The sequence below is a fragment of the Candida oxycetoniae genome, assembly GCF_023343755.2.
Source record: "Candida oxycetoniae strain CBS 10844 chromosome Unknown scaffold11, whole genome shotgun sequence".
NCBI classification, from domain to species: Eukaryota; Fungi; Ascomycota; class Pichiomycetes; order Serinales; family Debaryomycetaceae; genus Lodderomyces; species Lodderomyces oxycetoniae.
Genome location: NW_026055485.1, coordinates 160713 through 186899, shown reverse-complemented (window position 1 = coordinate 186899; position 26187 = coordinate 160713). Strand labels below are relative to the sequence as shown.

The window sequence follows — 26187 nt, the reverse complement described above, 5'->3', positions numbered from 1 at the left end:
AGCAGTCAATATGCTTTACTATCTCGCTCTGCTCGATAGTGTCGTGTAGTCAGTGTTGCTCCACTATCTCGCTCTGCTCGATAGTGTCGATAGTGTCGATAGTGTCGTGTAGAACGGAAGTAGAGTAGATGCAGCGCATAGCAAGTAAAGCAAAGAAGAACAGATCATCTAGGGATGATGTTGTTCCGACTATGGTTATTTTTTTTTTTCAGTCTTAGGGGGCAATCATTCCGATAAGTCCATTACATTATGATGTCGCAAACCTAGAAGATAGCAAGTCTAGAGCGTAAAGTAAGCAAGCAAAGGTTCTACACAATTGTAGTAAGATTATATTAAATAGTATTGGCGCTTGGTGCTCTCTATATGTTTGACCCTCTATATGTTTGACCCTCTTTCCAACCCCTTTAACTCGTCTCCTTCCCACCCTCCCTAAAAAAAGAATAAAAAAATAAAAATAAAGTCTCTTTTATGGCCAGTGTTTTACTGGGTCCTTTATTGTAGAATCTTTTATGTTAAACTTTAATACGTTTCTGTGCATTAAACCTTTTTGCTGCTCCTGCCCCCTATTTCTCCACTAAAAAAATTTCGTTCAATTCGTTTTTTATTCAATTATGACCATTCATGTTGGAGCCATTAAACTATAACCGCATACACACATATATATACAGACTCGCTTTATTTATATAGTATCATAAGATATATTGTTACCACGCTGGCTTTAATGTAGATATTTTTGCTCTCAATATCTCACAACATTCACTTCCATTACTGTAAGAAACAACCTCCTTTCCCCCACCCCCACCTCCCAATCAAATTTCCCACCATATTAACCACAGCTTTTTCTCTCTTTTTCCGTAACACTCTTATTTGGTGGAGAGCAGTAATAAATTTTCACATTTTTCAGCTTCTTTCCCGTTCCTTCCTGTTTCCACATACTTTCATTTTGTATCAAACATGACAGAGTTACGTCGCTCCGCTAGAGTCGCTTCAAAACCACTACCAGCTCAACAGGAAACTCTCGACCACCCCCCGGCTAAAAAAGCCAAGAAAGCAGATACTGCGAAAGAAGTAGGACTGGAAGCAGAAGTAGATGGAATATGTGAAACTAAAGAGATTCAAATTGGTGACGAAATCCCTGATATCACCTTGTTGAATCAGGATGGAAACAATATCAATTTACCAGCAATTGCTAAAAATAACAAGTTTGTTGTAATTTTTGCTTATCCCAAGGCATCGACGCCAGGGTGTACTAGACAAGTTGCTGGATTTCAAAAGAATTACAAATTTTTACACGATAACAACGTTGCTGTGTTTGGCTTGTCATCAGATGAGCCAAAAGCACAAAAGAATTTCCAGGTCAAACAAGGCGCAGAATATGACTTGTTAAGTGATCCTAAAAAGAAATTGATTGGTGTTTTGGGTGCTAAGAAACAGCCATCAGGAACCAAAAGATCGCACTGGATTTTTAAAAATGGAACATTGGCAATTAAAAGAATCCAAATTTCACCAGAAGAAAGTATTGAAGGTGCAAAAAAGGAGATTGAAAAATTTATAGCTGAAAATGGTGATGAAAAAGAGACAGAGAATGGGGCCAACGCCAAAGCTGAATCTACTGAATCTACTGAATCTACTGAATCTACTCAACCTGCCAAACCTACTGAATCTACTGAAGCTACTGAAGCTACTGAAGCTGCCGAAGCTGCCGAACCTACAGCTGGCAGCAACACTGAAGAACATGAAGTAAAAGAAGGCGTCAAGGAAGACACGAACGAGTCCGCAAAAGTTTCTGAGCCTAAAGAAGAAAAAGAAGAAGCAGAGAGACAGAAGCCAAGTGAAATTAAAGACGAACAAGAAGCCGAGTAAATTTACAAAATCTGAATAAAATCTGTATTAAAGACTTTAAATTTCTATATGTAAAAGTGTATCACAACCAATTTATGTCTACTATATTGAAGCTAGTTTAATAGCGGATTGTAAAAAGATTACTATGATCATGCTGATTTTGCTTGCCCACCACCAATGTTGCACGGTGAAGGAGCAATACGTGAACATGAATTGCCAATGACCACTTTTGAATTGACCTGTTAGTATTCCTGTTTGTCCATCAAAATCGCCCATCATTGATTTAACAACAATCTCTCTAATTGGCCGACGGGGAGATTTCTTTTCCTCTTTAGATGCCTCCCACTGGCCATCTACAAAGTTATAGTAGTCATCGCAACCCTCATGGTCGTGACCTGTGAGAATTATGCCATTTTGATCGGCATTAGGAAAAACAATGTTCAATACCCTCTGAGTGGTATTGTAGGATAAGTGATTTTGTGACCTCAAAAGACCATTCTTGTACGGTTCTCTCTTGTTGTCAATATAGTATTTGTGTTCGGGTCCATCCTTACATAACCCTGCTTTTTTATACATTGGAATATGAGTTAACAATATTGTTGAACCTTTGAAACTGGGATTACCTTTGTCCCTTAAATTCTCTAAAAATGACCAAGTATAATTTGAAAATTCAGGCTGTAAAGCCGGTCCTTCTAAACTCATAGAGTCTAAAACAACAATTCTCCATTCCCTTTCAGTGCCTCTATTATAATTAATAACATAGTTATTTTGACCAAACAAATGATGAAATCTAGCCATATGTTGCCATGTCGCATCACCACTGTACCCAATGTCGTGGTTTCCTGTAAGATTGATAAACAACGGGTTTTCCAAGTTGGGTGTTTTTCTATCTCGATATATCCAGTCGTATACATCCTCGTAAACTCTTGAATTGTATCTAGCTACAGGATCCATTTTCTTTTCGTCTAATAACCACTTATTCCAGTCATAGTTTTCATGCTTTTGATGTGTCTCTAAAACGTGTTGTTTATAGTCATAGCCTTGTGGGAATAGCCTTTCAACATACCTATAAGTTCGATTGTAAAACTCTGAATCCAATATCCATTGACTAGAGAACAAGTCGCCCATTACAGCAACATGAGACGGGTGCAACCGTTGCGACATTGTAGTATAAATGTGACCTAAATAGTAGTCATTGCCATAGTTATCAAGCCTTTTGATATACTTTGTCAGTGGCCAGTTGCCATTAATCTGAGGATCTCCAAACAAAAGCATATGAATCTCATCCTCGCTGTAGGTCTGTTTTGTTGCCTCAAGCAATTGGGGAAATCTAAATAAGATCGCCTGTAGATATTTCGATGGTATATAATTCAAAACATCGTACTTTGGTCTCAATTGTTCCGCATTGGCCCAGTTGCATTGTCCAGGAGCGTTTAATAGATCGGGGTAAAAATATATAAACAAGTTAAGGAGTATTGCTGCAGCCGTAGCTAGATCCACAAGAGCTTTTACTCTTCTTGAAGTAGAGATAGCCATATATACTCTTTCTTTCGTAACGAGATCAAGCAGATTGTGAACCCTTTGAATGAATAAACTTTTTTTTTCTTCTTGTTTGTCTGAGCTGAGATATTCCATACTGGATAAGCCCCCGTCTACAACCTTTTGATTTCTTACAACTTACTAGTACAGATAGATGTATATATATATATATATATATAAAAGTATATATAAACTATACCACCACCTCTCCTTTCTTACCCTCTTTAAACGTTTTCTTTCAAGGCCTGGTTCAATTTGTTGACTTTATCAGCAATTGAAACATCAACTGTTCTATCACCAACTTCAACAATCAAACCACCTTTGATACTTGGATCTACTTCATTGTTCAATTTCAAAGTCTTACCCTGTCCAACAAAGCTACTGTTACCAATAGATGCTTGTAATTTTCTCAAAATCTTACCATCCAATGGTTTAGTACTGATAACTTTAGCATTGACAATTCCATTGTGTGCATCATTCAACATACCGAATTTTTTGAAGATGGATGGGAAGATGGATAATCTATTATTCTCAGCTAAGACCAAAAGAAAGTTTGCAGTAGTTTTGTCCAAATTCAAGCTGTTATTGACTGACTTGATTATACCGATTCTGTCCTCTTTGGATAAGCCCGGGTTTGTTAAAGCATGCTCTAATTTGGGGTCGCCACTGAGTACTTTTTCAACCTTCTTCAAGGCGCTATAGGTCTGGCCAATATCCGATTCCTGCAAAGTGGCAGAATATAAGGAGTTGGCATAAGTACCATCAATACCAAATAATTCAATTGGTGGTCTAATATCTTTACCTGATACTGGCGCCGCTGCTGCCCTTCTAGCAGTCAATGCAAATCTACGAGCAAAAACACGGGAAATCATTACTTAACCAAATAAAAAAAAAGGGGTTCTTACCTGGTGTACCTAGGAATATATATGTGAGAGCAGACACACACGGATTAAATACTTTCTTATTATCCTCTTTATATTCTTATAGGGCCTTTATTCGAAACTCGTGTTGAAATTTTTCCTCTGCTTAACTAGAATGACATTTGGTAGCGATCTGGACCTTTTTTTCAGACGTTGGAACAACTTTGGGGTTTTTTTCTATTGGATTAGAGGTTAAAGTATTGGTGTATGGGCCCCCTCTAAGCTCATTGGAAAAAAAAAGAAACAGAAAAAAGAAAATCAATGAATCACACAGTTAAGGATAAAGAGAGTGAAAAATTGAAAAGAACAAGGTTAGGATTTTTGAGGGATTGTTGACAAGCAAAAAGTGTCAGGGTTTTTGAGGAAGAAGAAGAAGAAGAAGAAGAAGAAGAAGGATGGTATTGCGTTATTCGGGCCAGTCATCAATTGTCGGCCGAATACGGTTTAACGGAGCGCTGAAAATTGTAACTGGATTTGGACGAAATTTGCTTCGATTCAATAGTACTTCTTCTTCAGATCATCAGTTAACGGAATTGGAACTTCAGGATATCAAGTATAGGAAGCAACGAGAGTTGTCGTTGAAGCTAGTCAAGATTAAAAATTACGGAGACTATTTTGAGAAACACACACATCCGGGGTCAACCCATTTCAAAAAGCCGGTTCATGATCATCTACACAAGGGAGGTCCTGTCAAGGAGTTGACAGTACCGAAAAAGAAAACCTCAGGTAGAAACAATACAGGTAAAATCACTATAAGAGGAAGAGGAGGCGGTCACAAAAGAAGGGTAAGACTCGTTGATTTCCACCGGTGGGATGCTGGCAAGAACAAAGTTGTTAGGATCGAATATGATCCTAATAGATCAGGTCACATTGCGCTTTTGGAAAATGAAAAAACGGGTAATTTATCGTATATCGTTGCACCTCAGGGATTGCGTAGTGGTGATATTGTTGAGAGTTTCCGAAGGGGAATTCCTGAAGACTTTGTTGAAGAGATGCGCAAGACAAACAATGGAGAAATCGATGATGCGTTATTATCAGCAAGAGTATTACAAAGAGGTAATTGTTTACCGTTGAGAATGTTACCTGTAGGGTCTATTATCCATAGTATTGGTTTGGCTCCCGAAAGAAGGGCACAGTTGGTTCGTTCAGCTGGTACATTTGGTAAGATTTTGGCTAAGGATATTGTGAAGGAAAAAGCTATTGTCAAACTTTGTAGTGGGGAACATAGGTACATTCCATTAGACTGTCATGCTACCCTAGGTGTTGTTTCCAATAAAGAACACCAGCTAATCTCATGGGGTAAAGCAGGAAGAAGAAGACATTTGGGAAGAAGACCCGTTACAAGAGGTATGGCAATGAATGCGTGTGATCATCCTCATGGTGGAGGTAGAGGTAAATCGAAATCCAATAAAGTGAGTCAATCAATGTGGGGATTAAAGAAATTCCAAAAGACAAGACTCAAACCAAATCCATTAGTTATAAGAAATAGGAAAGGCAGAGCAATTAGACACAAGAAATGAGAAAGGAAAAATGAAATAGAAAATTAAGAGAGAATGAGAAAATTTTGTATATAGATGAATGAAATTCCTTTTTCCGATAGTGTCGGTGTAGTCAGTGCTGTTCCTTTTCCTAGTCGCGTTGTTTTTCCTTTTTTTATTAGCCAAATTTGCAAAATTTAGGAGATGTTGAATTAAATTGGTGAATCAATTCACATAGTAAATCTCGTGAGAGGTTCACTATGATGTCTAGATGGCCTGTAAAGTATAAGATCAATATTGTTGAAATTAGGCCAATGGTTAGTATTGTTGAGAAAATATATGCAGCCCTTGTATTATAATGTCTTCTCACTATACCAATGATCCAACGTTCTAAAAGCTGTAAAATGTACTCGTTAATCCGACCGCGGCGAACGTTTTGTGGACCGCGATAAGTAGGTGACAGTGAACGTGGCGTTCCGGGAATCCTGTAAACAGAATCATCGTCAATGTCTTCTCCTCGTTCATAGTCTCTACCACCACTTCTACCACCACCACCTCCACCTCCTCCATCACCTTCTTCTTCTTCTTCTTCTTCTCTTTCTTCTCCCCTTCTCCTGCCTCTTTCAACTGCATCCGTTCTTTCACGACGTCCTTGGTTCGAATTGGACCCGTAGTTCCAACATGGTAGCAAACAAAACCTACCACCAGCAGCAATGGCAGTTATTATGGTTGCAGCACTTGCAGCGGTAGCAGCAGTAGCATTTGATCTAATTGGCTGCAAACCGGTATTAATATGTTCCGGTGCAGTAAACAAATTTTGGGTATAAAGTGACCTCTCCTCATCTTCTTGAACACGTGAGGATTCGATTTCGGAGACGGTATCAACAGTACCATCAGTGAGTAGTAGTGGAGTCTTTGAAGTTGGTGGCTTAACAAAGTCCGTCATTTCATTGATACTTTTACCAATACCGATTGTGCTGCAAAAAAAGAAAAGAGAAAATAAACAATAAGAGAAAATACAAATCAACACTATCGAGCGAAGCGAGATAGTGGAGTAGCGTTCACTACATCGACAGTATTGTTGATCAAAGATGTGCCAAAGATGTCGATTGATATATCTTTCTTTATCATCACTTTCTCCTCCTCCCCCACCTTCTTACTGTTTTGCTCACGATTTGCAAAGTCGTATATAAAAATCATTGGTATATATCCATTTCAACTTACCCTTTTCAAATAAACAATCGGCGTCAAATTCGAGCTCGTCACTCGAATTGAATTCTTCCCCTGAATCAATCATGGTCTCTAGGTTAAAGTTTGTATCATTACAGTTTACCCGTTCTTCCCAATTAGCCTTCTTCGGGTTAGGCACTTTTTTCAACAACGCAGCCTTAACACTACAAACAAACTTGAATTGTAAAATCTCTAAAACACAATATCTCAAACGCGAACTCACTTTTGCTAAATTAAAGTGTTTTTTGATGTATTCATCTTTAACGAATTTCAAGTTTGCTTTTTCAACAAGTGCAAAATTATAAATTGAATGAACATCATTAAACGGTAAGCCGCCTTTTCTTATATGGTCAATAATAGCCCGTTGTGAAAATACGCAACACAATTTATGAGTTTGGTCGCTCATAATGACGTTAATTGATCCATCTTTCCCTCTTTGACCAAATTCAACAAACCTCAAGTAGAAAGGTGTGAATTTTGGCTTCTTTGGCTTAAAGTTATGCTCAACCATGGGCTCAATTCTTCGTGGATGCGTTTTAATCAGCAACAATACATCTTTCAAAAGCCAACTTCGATCGTGCCTCTTTACAAGATTCTCCTTTTCTCGAGCTGCATATGACGCGTTTTTGACCTTTTTGAATCCTTGGCTATAAGTAGGTACAGGTGCTAAACCTTGTGCGCCGTTTGTGCTTCCCATGAAACAAAAGTAATCCCTTCGATCTGCATCTTTTTCAATGATAACAAGTTCATTATTATCTTGTTCCTTCTTCAACCTCGCTTCCAACTCTTCATGCTCCTCAATCAACTTCCTCACATCATACCCGTAAATTGAAAATATCTCTTTGCTTATATCTCCATCCATAAAATACTCAGCTACCCTGCCCTTTCTCTAAACAATGAATACTCCATTTGAATAAACACCCTTACTCACTTTAATAAAGTAAGAAATGCGCTGAACCAAACAAGAGATCACGTGATACATGAATAAATATATACACATATATACATACATATATATATATATATATACATATATATTTATAACATATATGCCTCTGTATTTTCTGTATTTACAAAACACTTAACCTTGAATTTCTATTCTTATTCTTATTAGATATGCTTCTCTAAACGACATCGCTGATAATCCTAGCCGCTTCTTTATAACTCTTTAACAATTCAATACATTTTTCTCTTTCTGCTTGAATGCCTTCGTCTTCTTTCAACAATTCATCAAACATTTCATCACTATAAAGTTTCACTACTAATCTATTTTGAATATGTTGCTTAACATGGTTTACCAATAAACACATGATAGATTTGGGGACTTGATCCTGGATCATTTCTCTAATGATGCTAAAATATGATATAATCAATCTGCGTATTAATTCACATTCCATTTGTTCGCGTTCACTAAGTTCATTAATTGCTTCATCTGTATCAAATGAACGATCCGATCCCATTGGATATGCTTCAAGAGATAAGTTTTTTAAATCATGCAATTGACGAGAACCACTGGTATCATGACTATGTGCTGGAGACGGAGTAAACAGCATGTTGTTGTTGTTGTTGTTGTTGGCAATAAACCCATTACTATTACTACTGTTATTGTGATTGACAAATTGAGAATTGAATTGTAGAGTAGTTTCCAGGGGGTGTGGGAACTTGAAGGGAGTCGGGTTTAGTTGTGCTTGTGTTTGTAGTTGTTGTTGATGGACGATTGGATCTTTTCCAAGGAAATAATTTAAATATGATTCCGATTGCGAATGTGTTGATTCTCGATGTTGGCGTTTTTTCTTTGGTCGACGTTGGTGTTTGGTTGGAAACTCATCGTCAACAGAAACTATATCCTCTTTCATAATGGCTACACCCTCATCTGTATCTTCTTCTTCATCATCATCTCCTTCTTCGTTTTCGTCTCCTTCTTCATTTTCAATCTCTTCTATAGCCCCTTTGCCGTTTCTATTTTTACCCAATATTCTTTGAGTAGCAAGTTTCATCTTGCTGTTCAGCTCCATTTCTTTTTGTTTCTGACGTTCAGAAACAACTATACTCATTGCTTTGGCGGCACCAACGAAATTGGGGTGATTGGTATTGATATAAGCTTTATGAATCTCAATAAGTGATTCAACGTATTTTATTGTAGGTCCAAGCCTTTCTCTTAATAAATCACTAACCACTTCGATCAATTTTGCTTGTAAACGAGGATATCTGCTTAGTTCGGGCCCAATTGTTGAAGAGGATACACTATGAACAATCTTCATCAATTCTTCATAAACCATTTCAACACATCTTTGCGATGGTTCTTCTAATAGATTGATTTGTGGCTTAACCAATAAATCAAATGCTAGTTCAGGAACAAATAAAGAAGGTCTTGGACCAGTGGAGTTTCTAATTGCTGTTCTAATATCCAGAATAGATAAGTTGTGGGTTGGGTTAATTGAGGCTAAAGTGGACCCAAACACTTCATTATAGATGTAGTAGATCCTAGCGCCACCGCATAATTCCTTTGTAGCTATTTCGTTAACCGAGGTGCCTTCAATTGAGTTGATAAATGCATTAGCAAATTTGGTCATCAAGGTAAGCACCATTGCACCTCTTGCTTCCTTTGAGTCACCCATACTTTGCATATCTCCATATGAAGCCAATTCATGCTCAGTTTGTCCCATAAGTGTGTTTAATTTGGCCTTGATATCTGGCAATCGATCCCTTATATGATTCATGAGTATCTTATTTAGTGTCTGAGCAAGATACTTGGTACCACACTTTGTAGCCATTGCTCTATATGCTGGGTGGTTTAAAAAGAATTGGTGTTCTGAGTATAACGACTCATCAAGGGACTTGTTTTCAGAAATATCTTGCTGTGAACGGTTGACTATTCCAATGAATCCTAGTTTCAAAGGATAAACGTTTCCTTTGAGAATATCTAGTGCATTAGTACCTTGATCCATCAAGTCCAATTTGGTCAAAATACCCACTGTTCTTTTCCCCGTGGGGTCTACTTGTCTTGCTAGTTTCAATGATTCTGAATTGACCAAGTCGACATTAGCTGGAGAAACGGCTAAGATAATGCAGTTTGGTTTGGCGATATATTCCAAAATCAAGTTTCTTATTTGTTTTTCAATATCCGTTGGTTGATCGCCAATGGGGATTTTTGTTAATCCTGGTAGATCGACTAAAGTCAAGTTGAGCACGTTGGGAGAGTATATCTTTAAGTTTATAGGTAATCTACTAATGCCTTTATTTTCTCCAGCAACTCTCAATGTCTCAGTCTCGATTTCTCTTCGAATATCGTGAAAGTTGTAGAATCTCTTGTTTGGAATATGAAGAAACTCCCCCCACTCCTTTTTGGCAGAAGAAGCAGAAGAAGCAGAAGAAGCAGAAGAAGGTTTTTTACCATTTATCTTACGTAAATGGTCCTCCAAATTGATCTCGTCCAGATCCAGATTTGGATGATGATGATGATGCTCAGATGGTTTTGAATCGTGCTCTTCAGCATTGATCAACTGCAATACCAAGGGTCGTCTTGTAACAATACCAGTACCTCTAGGCAAAAAATCCTTACCAACGATATTCTCCAAAACCGAAGATTTTCCACAAGATTGGGAGCCAACAACTGCGAGTAAAGGCAAATCAATTTCAGCGAGTTGGGCTGTAGTGACTATATCCTGTAGTTTATTAACTACAGGAATGAGATCTTGAAATGACATGGCAAAAGAATGAAGAAAAATAACCGCACCTGGTGTATTGAGCACTTGTCTTGTTGCACTTGGTGTTGAGCACTTGTTGAGCACTTGTTCTGTTGCACTTGGTACTAAACACTTGTTCTGTTGCACTTGGTATTAAGCACTTGTTTTGTTGCACTTGGTATTAAGCACTTGTTCTGTTGCACTTCAGCCGGATACTCAGCTAGCCCTCTATAATACACACGGGTTTCTACACTCGGGTTTTTTACTTATAGATAAAGGTTTAAAAAAAAATTTGACATTAACAAACTTTTGATTGTTAAGTAAAACTCAATTGCTACCATTGAAAAAAAAAAAAAAAATTAATAAAAAAAAAAACAAACCAATTGATTTGAGTAGACAATGTGAATGAAGATGATGGGTTATTTTTGCTACTTGAAATTTATGGAATAGAGATGATATAGAGATGAAACAAAGCAGATGGGTTGGAGTAGAAAAGTTTTGGTTGATGGTTGATGAAAAGAAGAATGCAATTAAAAACGATTTGAAACTGTTTTGAAGCATTTGCAGTGTTTTCAAGTGGTACAATTAGATATTATTAGATGGTATAAGATATAATTAGATGAAAGTATTAGGTATTAGTATTAGATATTAGATTAGTGTTTATTTTTGTTTTCCCTAAAAGATTTAGTACCGTTCAAAGTTTTTTTATTCAATCTCGCCTCGCTTTGATTCTCTTGGCTTCCCTGTATGGCCCCGGATTTAGCAACACTATGGAGCAACACTATCGAGCAGAACGACACAATCGAGCAGAGCGAGATTGTGTTGCTCGATAGTGTTAATAGTTTGATACAACACTATAGAGCAGAGCAAGATAGTGGAGCACTTCCTGTCACCGACACTGACAAGTATATGGATACAAGAATATAATCGCTATCTCAATATAGTCACCATCTCTATATAGTCACCATCTCTATATAGTCACCATCTCAATATAAGCACCCTTTCTATATAGTCACCTTCTCAACATAAGCACCCTTTCTATATAGTCACCCTCTCTACAATAATCTCTACAATAATCTCTACAATAATCTCTACAATAATCTCTACAATAATCTCTACAATAATCTCTACAATAATCTCTACAATAATCTCTACAATTTCATTTCATAAGATCAGCTAGTCAGTATACACCACTATCTTGCTCTGCTCGATAGTGTTGCTCATTTCTAATTTTATCAATTGTTTCTCCCTTGTTTCTCTTTTTTTCTGTTGTGCAGCTAGACACAACCCTATCACGTGTCACTATTTTTATCAACGTCACGTGTTCACATCTCCCATTCGACTCGCCAAGGTTGTTCGGTTTTTGACACTGTTTCTTTTCTTTTTTTGTTCTTTTCTTTTTTTATAGAGGTTTGGGTAGGGTTTTTCAGTAGTCAACATCAATGTTACAAATGTGGTTGTCTCCACAATTTATGCTTACAATTGGAGTATTGCTCTGTATGTGCAATGCCCATATTTCGAGCTTATATACATTAGATCTTAATTGGGAGAATTCGCATTATACTCGTACAATTGATCTAGCTAAATCTTCAATTGCAGAAGTCGATTTGATAAGTATCAAAAATACAGCTCATACTCCACAAAGCGAGTACTATTACACTATAAACGACGGATTCGACAGTGTTGGTGAGTTGTCGTCTTTTTCTGTACGTTTGGCTGATCAATCGGTCGATGTTCCATTTGAAGAAATTACCGCTAATAAAGTTTTCAAATTTAACTTGCCTGTACCGGTGGCCCCTAATAGTGACATTGACTTGAAAGTTAGCTACGTATACATTGATTGCTTAGAACCGGTACCTAAAAAGATTAGGTTGGAAGATGTACAGCAGTTGTTATACCAGACTAATAAATTTCCATTTTCGCCATATGTTACTAAAGACTATACCTTAATATTCACCGGTATGACAAAGGGGCAAGAAATGGAATTGCACTTGGACAAAGCGGTCAATGCTACAAACCCCGTGCCTTATTTAGAACCAAGAGTGGAAAATCGTGCATTGAAATATGGCCCTTTTGTCGAGGATATCGCACCATTCACATTGAAGCCAATGGGGTTGATGTATGACCACAATCGTCCACTTCTCAATGTCATCAGCTTAAACAGATCCGTTTGGCTTCCTGCGTCACAAGTTAATAAAGTCTCTATTGAAGAGTACTATGAATTAACAAACCTGGGTGCTGAACTCAGTTCTGGGTTTTCACGTGTTGACTGGATGAAGGGAAGATATGCCGGAACAAGAAACCATTGGGCATTGAGTCACTTGGAATTCCCTCTTTGGAAAAGAAAAGAATTCGAGGACTACTATTTTACAGATAAAGCAGGTGTTGTTTCTACTCACAAAGTTGTCCAAAACCACTTGCTATTACTGCCTCGTTTCCCAATATTTGGTGGGTGGCACTATAACTTTACTTTAGGCTGGACTGAAGATATGAGTCAAATCGTTCATCAAAGTAATCAGGACACAAACGAGTATCTTATTAGACTCCCCATTTTGAACACTTTAAGAGACGTAACTTATGAAGATGTTTATTTGGAGTTTTATCTCCCAGAGAATTCCCAATACGAAGATCTAGCATCATCAATACCTTACGAATCGATAACTGTTACAAATGAATTGTCGTATTTCGATGTATCTAAGGGACACATCAAAGTCACCGTTCATTATAGAAAATTATACGATAGCATCAACCAAGTTGATGTTATCTTAAAGTATAAATACAGCAAGACAAGTCTTTATACCAAAGTGGGTAAAATTTCAGCATTTATCTTTACTGGGTTGATTAGTTATTACTTGTTGAATATTTTATAGACGGGAAAAAAAAAGCAAAAAAAGAATAAGCAAAGAAATGAAAAGAAGATTGATGTATAAAACTGAAGCTGTGTAAAAGTCAATTAGTTTGGACACTATCGAGCAGAGCAAGATAGTGGAGCAATCAAACCCGTGTGTACATCTCTACGTTTCTCATCTCTTCATTCCATCTCTTCACTCCATCTCCTCACTCCTCATCTCTTTATTCCTCATACTTTATTACAATCTTTCTTTTGTTTTTTGAAAGACCAAGCTACAACGAGTTGCTCCACTATCTCGCTCTGCTCGATAGTGTCGGTCGATAGTGTCGGTCGATAGTGTCGGTAAGGTGATTTTCCCTCTATATCCGACTTTCTCCATGTAATTGTCTCAACTCATTCAACTGCTGTTCATTTAGTACCATTGTCCCCTCATCTAAGTTGCTTCGATTCACCTGATACGTCGTGGTTACTAAAAATCTTCCATTGAAATTAACTCCATTAGATTCCTTTGCAGCTCGCTGGGCATCAGCTACTCTACCATAAATTACAAAAATTTGTCCCTGTTGTAGCGGATTGGTACGAATTTGGTAAATACTTCCATACTGTGCAAAATATTCGTAGATGGACTTGTTTGATGCTCCAAATGATAGATTTTTGACACATACTATAGGAAACTCGTTTTTCGACATGATAGATAAGCTTGGTGAAAAAAAAAAAATACGTTCTAGAATCTCTTTCATATCTATATAATATTTTTTTTTACTTGTATTACAACAATCCATATTCATATCATATATCAAACCTCGACACTATCGAGCAGAGCGAGATAGTGGAGCAACTCTTTGTAGCTTGGTCTTTCAACACTATCGAGCAGAGCGAGATAGTGTTGCTCGCTCCGCTGGATAGTGTTGCTAGCTCCGCTCGATAGTGTTGCTCTCTCCACTCGAGAGAGTCAAAAGTTTCTACTACTTCGAATATCCGTAATCAACTCCCTCTTGCGCCATTTCTTAAGGTATATCACACCAACAATCCCCAATAGTAACACTATGCAAAACAAAGGGTATATGAAACTTAATTGACTAATTTCTGCTTCAATTTTCGAGTCAGCTTGCGACTTTGGCTTTTCTGCTTTCAATTGCTCTGCTTTTTCCTCAGCTTCTTGTAAATCTTTATCGGAAACAGCAATTTCAATGTTACTTATGTATACCGGCTCAATAGGTTTGGTCTCTACAACATCAACGGTACTGATCTTTTGCAAAGTTTCAAATCCATCAACCAATTGTCCAAATACGACATGATGACCATCTAGATGTGGCGTCTCGTCAACATTCAATATAAAAAATTGAGCGCCGTTGGTGTTCGATCCAGAATTAGCCATGGATAACCTGCCCAATTTATCATGTTTGAGTATAAAGTTTTCGTCGTTAAAGCTTTTGCCATATATCGAATTGCCGCCTTGACCATCATAATCTCCTCCTTGTATCATGAAATTGTTAATGATGCGATGAAACTTGCAGTCCTTGTAACCAAAACCTTGTGTCATTGCTGATAATTGGTAGAAATTATCAACTGTTGTAGGCACAGTCTCTCCAAATAGCGCCAAGGTCAACTTGCCCAAATATCTGGTGTTTGGTGCAGTGCCATGTACAATGGTAAATATTACTTTATGGGTAACTTTTGGATCATTTATAAGATATTGCTTTTCTTGTGACGTTAGCTGAAATGTACTGGTTGTGACTCCTGGAATTGCCGCTGATGAAACCAATCCTATGTATACGAGTAAACAGAAATTGAGAAACCACATCCTTTACACAATTCAAGAGGCGTACAGTGGAGGCGGGGAGAGGTTTTCCTTCTACTTTCCTTCTTATTGCTTTTTACCATTTGACAAACAATACTCTTGGTAAAGACGTACATCCGGGTTTTGGCACGTGAATACAACCGGAAGTGCAAACTCAAATGAAAAAAAAAAAAAAAAAAACGGTCATAGAGAGAGAGAGAGAGAGAGAGAAAGAGAGAAAGAGTGGCAATTAAACATTGGAGAGGGTTTTTAGTTGTAAGACTTATAGTCACTTGTAGTCACTATTCACAATTAAAACTACTAGATAATTGCGTTACGCGTCAAAACTTTCAATATGAATGGGATCAGCGTAGACATCACACACTTGAAAAAGGGTGAAGTGAATCTAGGTACTTCAATTATGGCTGTTACGTTTAAAGATGGAGTGATATTAGGAGCAGATTCACGAACAACAACAGGCTCTTACATTGCCAACAGAGTCACTGATAAGTTGACTCAAATACATGATACCATATACTGTTGTCGTTCAGGCTCAGCAGCAGATACGCAGGCGGTAGCGGATATGGTGAAATATTATTTGCAAATTTACTCATCACAATTACCATATGGACAGAAACCTACAACGAACATTGCTGCTAATGTGTTTCAAGAAATCTGTTACAACAATAAGGATGCATTGACTGCAGGTATTATATGTGCCGGGTACGATGATAAATATGGTGGTTCTGTCTATTCCATACCAATTGGAGGTTCAGTACATAAACAAGATTATGCGATTGCCGGTAGTGGGTCAACATTCATTTATGGATGGTGTAATGAAAATTATAAACCAAAAATGGACAAGCAGGAAACAATTGAGTTTATTAAAACTGCTTTGGCTGAAGCTATCAAATGGGATGGATCATCTGGTGGTGTTATTCGTATGGTTATCTTAACAAAAACTGGTATCGAACGGTTAATTTTTTACCCTGATGAGTATGGGAAATTGACTCAAAAGAGTGAATAAAGAAGCGGAGAAAAAGAGATCCCCCCAAAAAGAAAATGAATAGAGTCTAGTGTGTCATACATAAAATGTGTAGATGAGTCAAATATTGGGTTGGGGGGAGGGGGGATATATGCCTATAAACTTTGATGTATTAAACTTTTCTTTTCATAGCTAACTATTGTACTGAAATAGAGAAACCTCGGTGACGTGAGTAGTTTAGACCGCAACCGGCGGAGTAACAATCCCTTTGATAACCGAGATTTTTTCCTTTCTTCCTATTTTCCTTTTTTTCTTTTTTTTTTTTTCAATTTTTGACTCATTCGAACAATGGAGGAAAAAAAAGGCCTAGAAGAAAAAAAGTCTAATAAGTCAAGAGAAGGAGTATATATAAGTAGTTCGCGATAGGTTGAATAAAGTACTGATATTTGCAAAACCCAGTTTCATTGCCAATTAATAGGATGTCCGCCCCATTAGACGCTTCAAAGTTGAAGATCACTAAAACGGAAACTCCAAAAGATCCTTTACCCAACGATAAGCTTGTATTTGGTCAATCATTTACTGACCACATTTTAGAAGTTGATTGGACTAAAGAAGAAGGATGGGCCGCTCCCACAATCAAACCTTATCATAATTTCTCTATGGATCCTGCAACGTGTGTTTTACACTATTCATTTGAGTTATTCGAAGGGTTGAAAGCTTATAGAGACTCCAATGGGAAGATCCGTACATTTAGACCAGATAAAAACATGGAAAGAATGAACAGAACAGCGAAAAGAGCAGCATTACCAACTTTTGATGGAAATGAGTTTTTGAAGTTGCTTGATCAATTTTTGCTTTTGGAAGAAAAATTTGTTCCTCAGGGTAAAGGATACTCCTTATACTTGAGACCAACATTGATTGGTTCTTCAATTGGACTTGGTGTTTCAACGCCTACTAAAGCTAAACTCTATCTTATTGCATCCCCTGTAGGGCCATATTTCGGAAGTGATTTCAAACCAGTTTCATTGGAAGCAACAGATTATGCAGTGCGTGCATGGCCTAAAGGTGTTGGTTCGTACAAATTGGGAGCCAACTATGTTTCTTGTATTGAACCTCAAGCAGAAGCTGCCAAACGCGGCCACTCACAAAACTTGTGGTTATTTGGTGAATCTGGAGAAATCACCGAAGTGGGTGCCATGAATGTGTTTTTCGCTTTTGAAAACGATGATGGTACTAAGGAATTAGTTACTCCACCATTAGATGGCATGATTTTACCTGGTGTAACACGTGACTCCACTATTCAATTATGCGTGGAGAAATTGCCCAGTGACTGGAAAGTGAATGAACGTAAATTGACAATTTATGAGGTTATGGAACGAAGTGCCAAAGGTCAATTGATTGAAGCTTTTGGTACTGGAACTGCGGCCATTGTTGCTCCAATTGATAACATTGAGTTTAAAGGTAAACAAATTGAAGTACCTTGTAAAGCCGGTAGCTCGGGTGAAATCGCTAAACAAGTCAATGATTGGATTCAGAAAATCCAATATGGTGATGAAGAGTTTAAGGATTGGTCTAGGGTAGCGGCATGATTTTATAGAGAAGCTACATATCAGAAATTTAAAAATGCTAAACTCTTTCCTCGTTCCCTCTCTTCTCTCCCCTCTCCCATCCCCCGTATTTTTCATCCTTCCTCCTCCCCCATCCTTTTTGCTTTTTCGATTATCTTGTTTCTTTCAAAAAGATATATCAAACTAAGGGATACGTGCTAAAAAAAAAAAGAACCTCTCGAGTGGCATTTTCTTTATTTTTTTTTTTTTGACCTTGGCACTTTTTACTCTTTCACAATCTTATCGTCCTTGGAGAAGCACGGCAAACTAAACAAAGGAAGAAAATGCATCGACAAGTTGCTTGCAATACCAAGGTACAAACGTATCTCGATTACGAAGAAAATATTCATATTGTGGTTTGCCCTTTTTTTAAAAATAAAAAATTCCTTCTATAAGGCTTAACAATTGATGAATTTTTGGCTGTACATCTCAATTGATGAATTTTTGGCTGTGCATCTCAATTGATGAATTTTTGACTATGTATCTCAATTGCATTTCTTTTTCCTTTCAATCTCGCCTAATACCAAAAACCAAAAAGTTTACTTTTAATAGACTTGGTTAAAAGGTTAATAAGATGTATTAGAATCAGGTGCTTGGTAACAACGGCACTTCCAACGTCTTTCTCTCTATGTTTCAACAATCAATATGGAGAGATGCACCTCATCTTACTAGCAAAAGCCACTATACAAAGAAAATAGTTGAAAAAAAAAAAAAAAAAGAAAAAAGAGAGACAAGAATGTAACCTGGAAATCTTCCTACTATGTTTCAAAATTTCAGTTATAGACAAGAACTAAATGCTGATGATCGGCATTCAGAATAGGAAAAAGAACAGATTTGCTTTCTTGTCACGCGGAGAAATATCGACTCATAATTTTAAACCTTATGTAAATAATCCAATATCTCTTTATTTCCTATTAATGATGTAATATGTTGGTGGTGTAGAATGTGAAACCGGATTAAAGAAAGAAAAAAAAAATAAGAAAAAAAAAAAATGAAGAATTTCGATAATGAAACATCACCAACGAAATATGGGGTATCGATGCACGAGCATTAACAGTAGCAACATGTAGATAGTATAATAGCCAGCCAATTAGTTCAAGGCGAAATACGTGTCAAGGGTTCTTTTTATTTTGTTTTGTTTTGTTTTATTTTTGAAGAGATTATGTGTTACTAGAGGAAATACAAAACGGCCCTCAACGATGGCTAATACTATGTAATCAAGTAAGTTGCAAAAGACATACATAGCTCAGTTCTCTGGTTTTTTTTTTTTTCTTTGAATCTAAATTTTTATTTGTCTAATTAGTTTTCAAGTGTACCTCTTCTTCATAAATAAAGTGTGCTGCAAAAACTGTTTTTACGCATTAGCAACTCCACAATAAAAGTTTTATCGCGAAGCACTACTTCCCAATAAAGCATACGATACGGTGCTTAACTTCGCCTTCGATAAAGCAGGCAATGTTTTGTCAAGCCCATTTGCCTGAATTCAATCAATTTGTGTAAATGTTAAAGTAACTATTTATTTCACTTCTCTTTAACACACGGCATTCTGCAAGAAATAAAGCTACCATATGTAGCACAAATATTATTTATGTCGCTTTGCTACCAAAGACAAAATAATAAAATACAAAAACATATTTAAACCTCTCTTATCCAAATATACCAAAACCGTATTTTAGATGCGGCGTGTCTTATCAAAGGGCCAACAATGAATCTTATGTAATATTTTTTTTTTATCAATATGATTGCAAAAAAAAAAGAAAGAAAAAGGACAATCTACGCAACATTGCTACAATTTTTTTTAGTACAAGCATCTTATTTGTTAATTTATGGACAAAGAGATTTGTTATCCTGCCTTTCTAGCGAACAATCAATCTAGATAATGTACAATTAAACTAGATTATCTAACTAGATAACCAATTTAGAAATATCATATCTGAGACTACCTCATAATCACAGAATTTTCAATTTTTTTCCTTTAAAGTATTGTTTCTTTTAGATTCATTTGTGGGGATTATCCAAAGTTGATAGCCTAGTGATACATATATAAGCATCCTTTTATTTCCCTCTCTTCTAATGCCTATTTGACTTAACGCCTCCTTGTTTTTTTTCCCTCTTTCTTTCTTTCTTTCTTTCTTTTCTTCATCTTGATATACTTGGACTTGTCTTTTAGAAATGCCTGAAAAAGAATTGAATTATATCAGATCTAGAGAAGTAGAATCTGCTTCCTCAGACGAAAAAAATGGTGGTATTTATATTGATGCATTTGATGTACAAGATTCAAAACCTCCATTGACGGGGTGGGCAAAGTTTAAAGATGGATTTAAAAGAGCAGACACTAATGAGATGGGTTTAGACCCAAACTTAAGTGAAGCTGAGAAAATCGCCGTTTTGACAGCAAATTCCCCCTTGGCAAGATCCTTGAAAGCAAGGCATATCATGATGATTGCAATTGGGGGTTCTATTGGAGTATGTATACAACCCATGTGTAGCTCAGAGTTTTCGAGATAATTTACTAACAAAACTTTTCTTCTTACAGACTGGTCTTTTTGTTGGATCGGGTTCTTCACTTGCTACGGGGGGTCCAGCAGGTGTGTTGATAGCTTATATTTTAATTGGAACTATGATTTACTGTACTGTTCAATCATTGGGTGAATTAGCCGTATCTTTCCCAGTTTCGGGTGCTTTTGTTACATATAATACTAGGTTTATTGATCCATCCTGGGGGTTTGCTATGGCTTGGAACTATGCGATGCAATGGCTAGTTGTGTTGCCGTTGGAATTGGTTGCAGCTGCAGTGACGATTAAATATTGGAACGATTCGATAAATTCCGCCGCCTTTGTTGTTATTTTCTACGTTTTGATCATTGCCATTAATTTCTTTGGCGTTCGTGGGTATGGAGAAACTGAATTTGTATTTAGTATTATCAAGGTTTTGGCCGTGTGTGGTTTCATCATCTTGGGTATCATACTTGCGGCAGGTGGAACTGGAAAAGGTTATATTGGAGGCAAATACTGGCAAGACCCCGGAGCGTTTGCAAATGGAGCTAAAGGTGTTATACAGGTGTTTGTTGGGGCCGCTTTTGCATTTGCTGGTACTGAGTTGATTGGGTTAGCTGCTGCTGAAAGTGCCAATCCAAGAAAATCATTGCCCAAGGCAACAAAACAAGTGTTTTGGCGTATTACATTGTTTTATGTTATTTCACTTTGTCTTATTGGTATCCTTGTGCCATACAATGATACCAGATTACTCACTGACAAGAGTGATGCTTCAGCTTCTCCATTCGTCATTGCCATTAAAAATGGTGGAATCAAAGGTTTGCCATCAGTTATGAACGTGGTTATCATGATTGCTGTTTTGTCTGTTGGTAACTCGTCTGTCTTTGCTTCGTCGAGAACATTGGCAGCATTAGCAGCATCAAATCAAGCACCCAAGATTTTTGGGTACATTGACAAACAAGGTAGACCCTTGGTTGGTATTATATTTCAATTGACAGTTGGAGCCTTGTGTTTCTTGGCAGCAAGTCCTAAACAAAACGAAGTGTTTAGTTGGCTTTTGGCCCTTTCAGGATTATCGTCTATCTTTACATGGGGTTCTATTAATTTGTGTCATCTTCGATTTAGAAGAGCATTGAAAGTTCAAGGTAGGGGCACTGACGAATTGGTGTTTACTTCCCAGCCTGGTATCATTGGTGCATGCTGGGGATTATTATTGAACACGGCTGTTGTAGCTCTTCAACTTTGGGTGGCATTGTATCCGGTTGGAAAATCTCCAAGTGCCAGCAACTTTTTCCAAAATTACTTGACTGTTCCTGTCATTATTGTTTTCTATGTGGGTCATAAGTTATGGACCAGGAACTGGCGTTTCTTTTACAGAGCAGGAGAAATTGACATTGATACAGGAAGACCAGATTTGGACTTGGAATTGGTAAAGCAGGAAGTTGCTGAAGAGAAGGCCTTTTTGAGGTCTCAACCTTTCTACAAGAGATTTTATAACTTTTGGTGTTGAAAGAGCAAAAGAAAACAATATTGCCAGGTTGACACTATTGAACGAAGCGAGATAGTGGAGCAACACTTTGTAACTTGCTACTTTTTACTTATAGTTCTTCTTTGAAATAAAATATTAATTTAAGAGTTTTTTACTATTAAGCAGTCACACTATTGAGCGAAGCGAGATAGTGTCAATAGTGTCGGTGACAACTAATCAAAGCTGCTCCACCATCTCGCTCTACTCGCTAGTAAGGTTCTCTATAAAATCAGGAACGTCAAATGAATAAGGATAAAGTAGATTGGCGAGCTACCGTATGCAACCTTTATTCACTTTACCAAACGGCACCAAAAAAAAGAGGAAAAAAGACAAAAAAAAAAGATTGTCAAAAGATAAAGATAAAGGGAAAAGATAAACTTATTTTTAACTGATAGATAAAGCTTACTGGCTTTTCTATTCACCCCCTAAAAATAAACTTGTTTTTAGCTCATAGATAAAGCTTACTGGCCTTTCTATTCACCCCCTAAAAATAAACTTGTTTTTAGCTCATAGATAAAGCTTACTGGCCTTTCTATTCACCCCCTAAAAATAAACTTGTTTTTAGCTCATAGATAAAGCTTACTGGCCTTTCTATTCACCCCCTAAAAATAAACTTGTTTTTAGCTCATAGATAAAGCTTACTGGCCTTTCTATTCACCCCCTAAAAATAAACTTGTTTTTAGCTCATAGATAAAGCTTACTGGCCTTTCTATTCACACCCCCTATCTTCCCCCTCCTCTCCCAACCACAACTAGTGCAAAAAACAGAAAAGGGATAGAATCTTGAGCAATAAACGTGTGGCATTTGTTGCCGTAGGTTTCCTTAGTCAAGTCTCTCATTAGTTCCCCGATTTATCAGTTGTCAAAAAAAAAATGATTACTACTCCTTTGCGGAGCGGTTTGCACAATTAATTTGCTACATTGAGAAGTTTCGGATGTAAATTGTTCAGGACCCAGCCAGTTTTAAATCATAAAACTATACCGAGCTTGTAAACTTTTTTCCATTATCCTCAAGTAATTCCTAGTTATTGCATGATATTAATTCCATTTTTCCTCTTTGCCAAATTAAAGTACTCAAATAGGGAATACCTCCCCCACACAAGAGACATTATACAGGCACAGATAGAGACACATACACAGGCACAGATAGAGACACAGACACAGGCAACAAAAGGTACAGGCGCATACCTTAAATGTAAGCTAGATCACCCTCCACACATGTACACACGCTAGCGCAATTTAAATGTAAAAACAATAGAGTTTGGTAAGGCGACACGGCATTTTGCAGAAAAAGATGTCCTCTAATTTAAAGTGCACTTTTGCAATTCAATTTTTCTGCATTAACTGCAACAACGGCGTTAAAGGGACAAAAACAAAAAATAAAATAAAATAAAATAAACCGATTTGAGAAAACATAAGGGAAAAAAAAAACCTTTTTTTTTCTTCTTCTAATTAAAAGTGCTAAAAGAAACTGTTGCATTAAATGTGGCTTGCTTGAGAGGAAGGAACTAGAGACAAATCAAAGAGAAGAGTGAAATACAACATCTCTACAATACAGAGAAGTGCAATCTTTCTTGTTCAAAAGGAAAAGGGTATAATCTTTGTCTGTGCTTTTTTTGCCCTCTACTAAATCTTTAGGCTAATTGCTTATCCGGAAACAGGTAACGTTCTTTTGCTAAGTTTCGGAAAAATACATCAAAAAAAAAAGAAAAGAAAAGAAAAGAAAGAAATACATCAAAAAATGAACTGTTACAAAAAAATTAATTAAGACAAAGGTAACATATTTTCTCATCTCCATCACGCGATATATTCAACAACATGCCAGACATATCACTGCTCTGCATTTGAAAACTAGGAAATATGGCAAACACCTCACTTGTTTAACTGCTCTTGTACTCTTTTTTTTTTTTTTTTTTTTTTTTTTTACAAGAGGTACAGAAGCTTTTTCACCTCATTTTATGATGCAGTAGATCCCCCCTCCCCTCTCCCCTCTTCTCTTCTCTCTCACCCCCCAGGTCTGTGTATTTGTCGAAAAAGAAAAAGCACTAGCAATGCAAACTAACTGTTTTTAGGTTTCACAGCTTATCTAATGCTTTAATTTTGTTCGTTCTATCTTTAATCTCCTACCTCGTACCATTATCTATATATATAGTGTGACTCGGATGCACCTTATTTACAATATTGATATTGCAAAGTCTTGAGTTTTTTTTTTTCTTTTTCTATTTTTAAAGGTATAAAATAGGTTATTATTCTTCATTTTCATTTCTTTTTCACATATCTCTGAAAAGCACCTTTGAGATCCTAAGTTTCTAGATTTGTGAAAACTAAAACCATGGAAAAGGATCAGATAAAATTACAGGAGGAACCAGTAGTTCACTCCCAATCAAATGTATATTCTGAAAAAGGAAACGAAGTATTTAATCAATCATCACGCGAAGGTCTTTCGTCAAATGAGGAAGTGTCAAACGACATTATAACAGAAGAAGACGAAGGACGAGAACCTACGGAATGGGAAATGAAAAATTTGAAACATGTTGGTGAGCGTATTCCTTATTCTGCCTGGTTAGTTGCAGTTGTTGAATTAGCCGAAAGATTTTCTTATTACGGATTATCGGCACCATTTCAAAATTATATGCAAAATGGTCCTGACGACAAACCTGCTGGGTTATTGAGCTTGAAACAACAAGGTGCAACTGCCTTGTCATATTTTTTCCAGTTTTGGTGTTATGTTACACCAATTTGGGGTGGGTACATTTCAGATGCAAAACTCGGACGTTTTGCAACTATTCATTATGCTTGTTACATCTATATCGTTGGAATCTTTTTGTTATTTATTACCTCAGTGCCTAGTATAACAAGTAGAAACACTGCTCTTGGTGGTTTCATTGCTGCTATCGTTCTCATTGGTATTGCAACAGGAATGATTAAATCAAATGTTTCTCCATTAATTGCTGATCAAATCCCAAAAACAAAACCAAGAATCTCCATTAGGAAAGGTAAAAAAGTTATCATTGACCCAAGTCTCACTATTCAATCTATTTTCCTTACTTTTTATATGTGTATCAATATTGGGCTGTTGCTGGTAATGGCAACTACTGAATTGGAGTTGCATGTTGGGTTCTGGGCAGCTTACTTGCTTCCATTTTGTTTCTTTTTTATTGCTCTTTTTGCCTTGTTTTTGGGGAGAAAGAAATACATTAGAATACCTGTTGGTGACAAAATTATTGCAAAGACATTTAGGTGTGCTTGGATAGCAGTCACATCCGGTTTCAAATTTGACGAAGCTAAACCCTCGGTGCATCCTGAAAAAGATTACCCATGGAGTGATCACTTTGTGGAAGAGGTCAAGAGAGCTCTTTATGCTTGTAAAGTGTTTGTATTTTATCCAGTTTATTGGGTCGTTTATGGTCAAATGTTAAACAACTTTGTTTCACAAGCAGGTTCAATGAGAGCTCACAACTTACCAAATGATTTCTTGCAAGTATTTGATTCAATTTCGATCATTGTGTTTATTCCAATAATGGAAAGGTTTGTCTACCCATTTATTAGAAGATTTACACCACTTAAACCAATTTCAAAAATCTTTTGGGGATTTATGTTTGGAACAGGTGCAATGGTTTATGCAGCTGTTTTGCAGCATTTTATTTACAAGACTGGACCTTGTTACTATGAACCAGGTAAATGTGCTGCACAAGATGAAACAGAGCCAGGAAACAATGTACATGTTGCGATCCAAGTGCCTGCTTATTGTTTAATTGCCATGTCTGAAATTCTTGCTTCTGTAACTGGGTTAGAATACGCATACACAAAGGCACCAGTATCAATGAAATCATTCATTATGGCAATCTTTTTATTCACAAACGCAGTGGGTGCAGCCATTGGTATTGCTCTTTCCTCAGTAAGTGTTGATCCAAAGATGGTTTGGACCTTCTCCGGTTTGGCTGTGTCCTGTTTTATTGCCGGAATCTTGTTTTGGTTCATCTATAGAAGCTACAACGCAAAGGAAGAAGAATGGAATGAACTAGAATATGAAAATGAGTTGGAATTGGATGCACTGGCGCATATAAGACCCGTTCAATCCCCAGCTTCAATTACAGGCCTAGAAAACGGTACTTTGAATCCAATTCGGTCGTTGATTCATTCAGTGAAAAGCGCCTCTTAATTCAAGCTTTGTGGGAGGGGGGGGGGGGGAAGGGAGGGGCTAACCAACATTCCATTCTTTTGCCTTTTATTGATGATTGCACAT

The 26187-nt window shown here is 37.0% G+C and overlaps 11 protein-coding genes across 11 annotated transcripts; 7 read left to right on the top strand and 4 right to left on the bottom strand. All coding sequences in view use genetic code 12, as the record gives it.

The window, feature by feature from the left end:
• Positions 1-954: 954 nt before the first annotated feature.
• DOT5 (thioredoxin peroxidase) lies at positions 955-1863 on the top strand (the record flags this gene model as incomplete). The annotated part of the gene is made up of 1 exon (XM_049326123.1): positions 955-1863. One exon carries the CDS (start codon positions 955-957, stop codon positions 1861-1863), a length of 909 nt encoding a protein of 302 aa, XP_049178316.1.
• An 81-nt stretch (positions 1864-1944) lies between these two features.
• On the bottom strand, positions 1945-3378 carry KGF56_004660 (uncharacterized protein; the record flags this gene model as incomplete). The annotated part of the gene is made up of 1 exon (XM_049326122.1): positions 1945-3378. The coding sequence occupies one exon, from the start codon at positions 3376-3378 to the stop codon at positions 1945-1947; it is 1434 nt and encodes a 477-aa protein (XP_049178315.1).
• A 227-nt stretch (positions 3379-3605) lies between these two features.
• ATP5 (F1F0 ATP synthase subunit 5) lies at positions 3606-4253 on the bottom strand (the record flags this gene model as incomplete). Its single annotated transcript, XM_049326121.1, has 1 exon — positions 3606-4253. One exon carries the CDS (start codon positions 4251-4253, stop codon positions 3606-3608), a length of 648 nt encoding a protein of 215 aa, XP_049178314.1.
• A 443-nt stretch (positions 4254-4696) lies between these two features.
• Positions 4697-5821, top strand: KGF56_004658 (mitochondrial 54S ribosomal protein uL2m; the record flags this gene model as incomplete). The annotated part of the gene is made up of 1 exon (XM_049326120.1): positions 4697-5821. The coding sequence occupies one exon, from the start codon at positions 4697-4699 to the stop codon at positions 5819-5821; it is 1125 nt and encodes a 374-aa protein (XP_049178313.1).
• Positions 5822-5957: 136 nt separating this feature from the next.
• KGF56_004657 (DNM1) lies at positions 5958-10716 on the bottom strand (the record flags this gene model as incomplete). The annotated part of the gene is made up of 3 exons (XM_049326119.1): positions 5958-6756; positions 6952-7898; positions 8140-10716. The coding sequence occupies 3 exons, from the start codon at positions 10714-10716 to the stop codon at positions 5958-5960; spliced, it is 4323 nt and encodes a 1440-aa protein (XP_049178312.1).
• Positions 10717-12146: 1430 nt separating this feature from the next.
• OST1 (dolichyl-diphosphooligosaccharide--protein glycotransferase subunit) lies at positions 12147-13565 on the top strand (the record flags this gene model as incomplete). The annotated part of the gene is made up of 1 exon (XM_049326118.1): positions 12147-13565. One exon carries the CDS (start codon positions 12147-12149, stop codon positions 13563-13565), a length of 1419 nt encoding a protein of 472 aa, XP_049178311.1.
• A 340-nt stretch (positions 13566-13905) lies between these two features.
• On the bottom strand, positions 13906-15463 carry KGF56_004655 (CPR5; the record flags this gene model as incomplete). The annotated part of the gene is made up of 3 exons (XM_049326117.1): positions 13906-14245; positions 14602-15313; positions 15445-15463. The coding sequence occupies 3 exons, from the start codon at positions 15461-15463 to the stop codon at positions 13906-13908; spliced, it is 1071 nt and encodes a 356-aa protein (XP_049178310.1).
• A 218-nt stretch (positions 15464-15681) lies between these two features.
• Positions 15682-16353, top strand: PRE3 (proteasome core particle subunit beta 1; the record flags this gene model as incomplete). Its single annotated transcript, XM_049326116.1, has 1 exon — positions 15682-16353. One exon carries the CDS (start codon positions 15682-15684, stop codon positions 16351-16353), a length of 672 nt encoding a protein of 223 aa, XP_049178309.1.
• Positions 16354-16790: 437 nt separating this feature from the next.
• BAT22 (Bat22p) lies at positions 16791-17900 on the top strand (the record flags this gene model as incomplete). Its single annotated transcript, XM_049326115.1, has 1 exon — positions 16791-17900. The coding sequence occupies one exon, from the start codon at positions 16791-16793 to the stop codon at positions 17898-17900; it is 1110 nt and encodes a 369-aa protein (XP_049178308.1).
• Positions 17901-20090: 2190 nt separating this feature from the next.
• Positions 20091-21924, top strand: GAP2 (amino acid permease; the record flags this gene model as incomplete). The annotated part of the gene is made up of 2 exons (XM_049326113.1): positions 20091-20384; positions 20455-21924. The coding sequence occupies 2 exons, from the start codon at positions 20091-20093 to the stop codon at positions 21922-21924; spliced, it is 1764 nt and encodes a 587-aa protein (XP_049178307.1).
• Positions 21925-24273: 2349 nt separating this feature from the next.
• PTR22 (Ptr22p) lies at positions 24274-26103 on the top strand (the record flags this gene model as incomplete). The annotated part of the gene is made up of 1 exon (XM_049326112.1): positions 24274-26103. The coding sequence occupies one exon, from the start codon at positions 24274-24276 to the stop codon at positions 26101-26103; it is 1830 nt and encodes a 609-aa protein (XP_049178306.1).
• Positions 26104-26187: the final 84 nt, after the last annotated feature.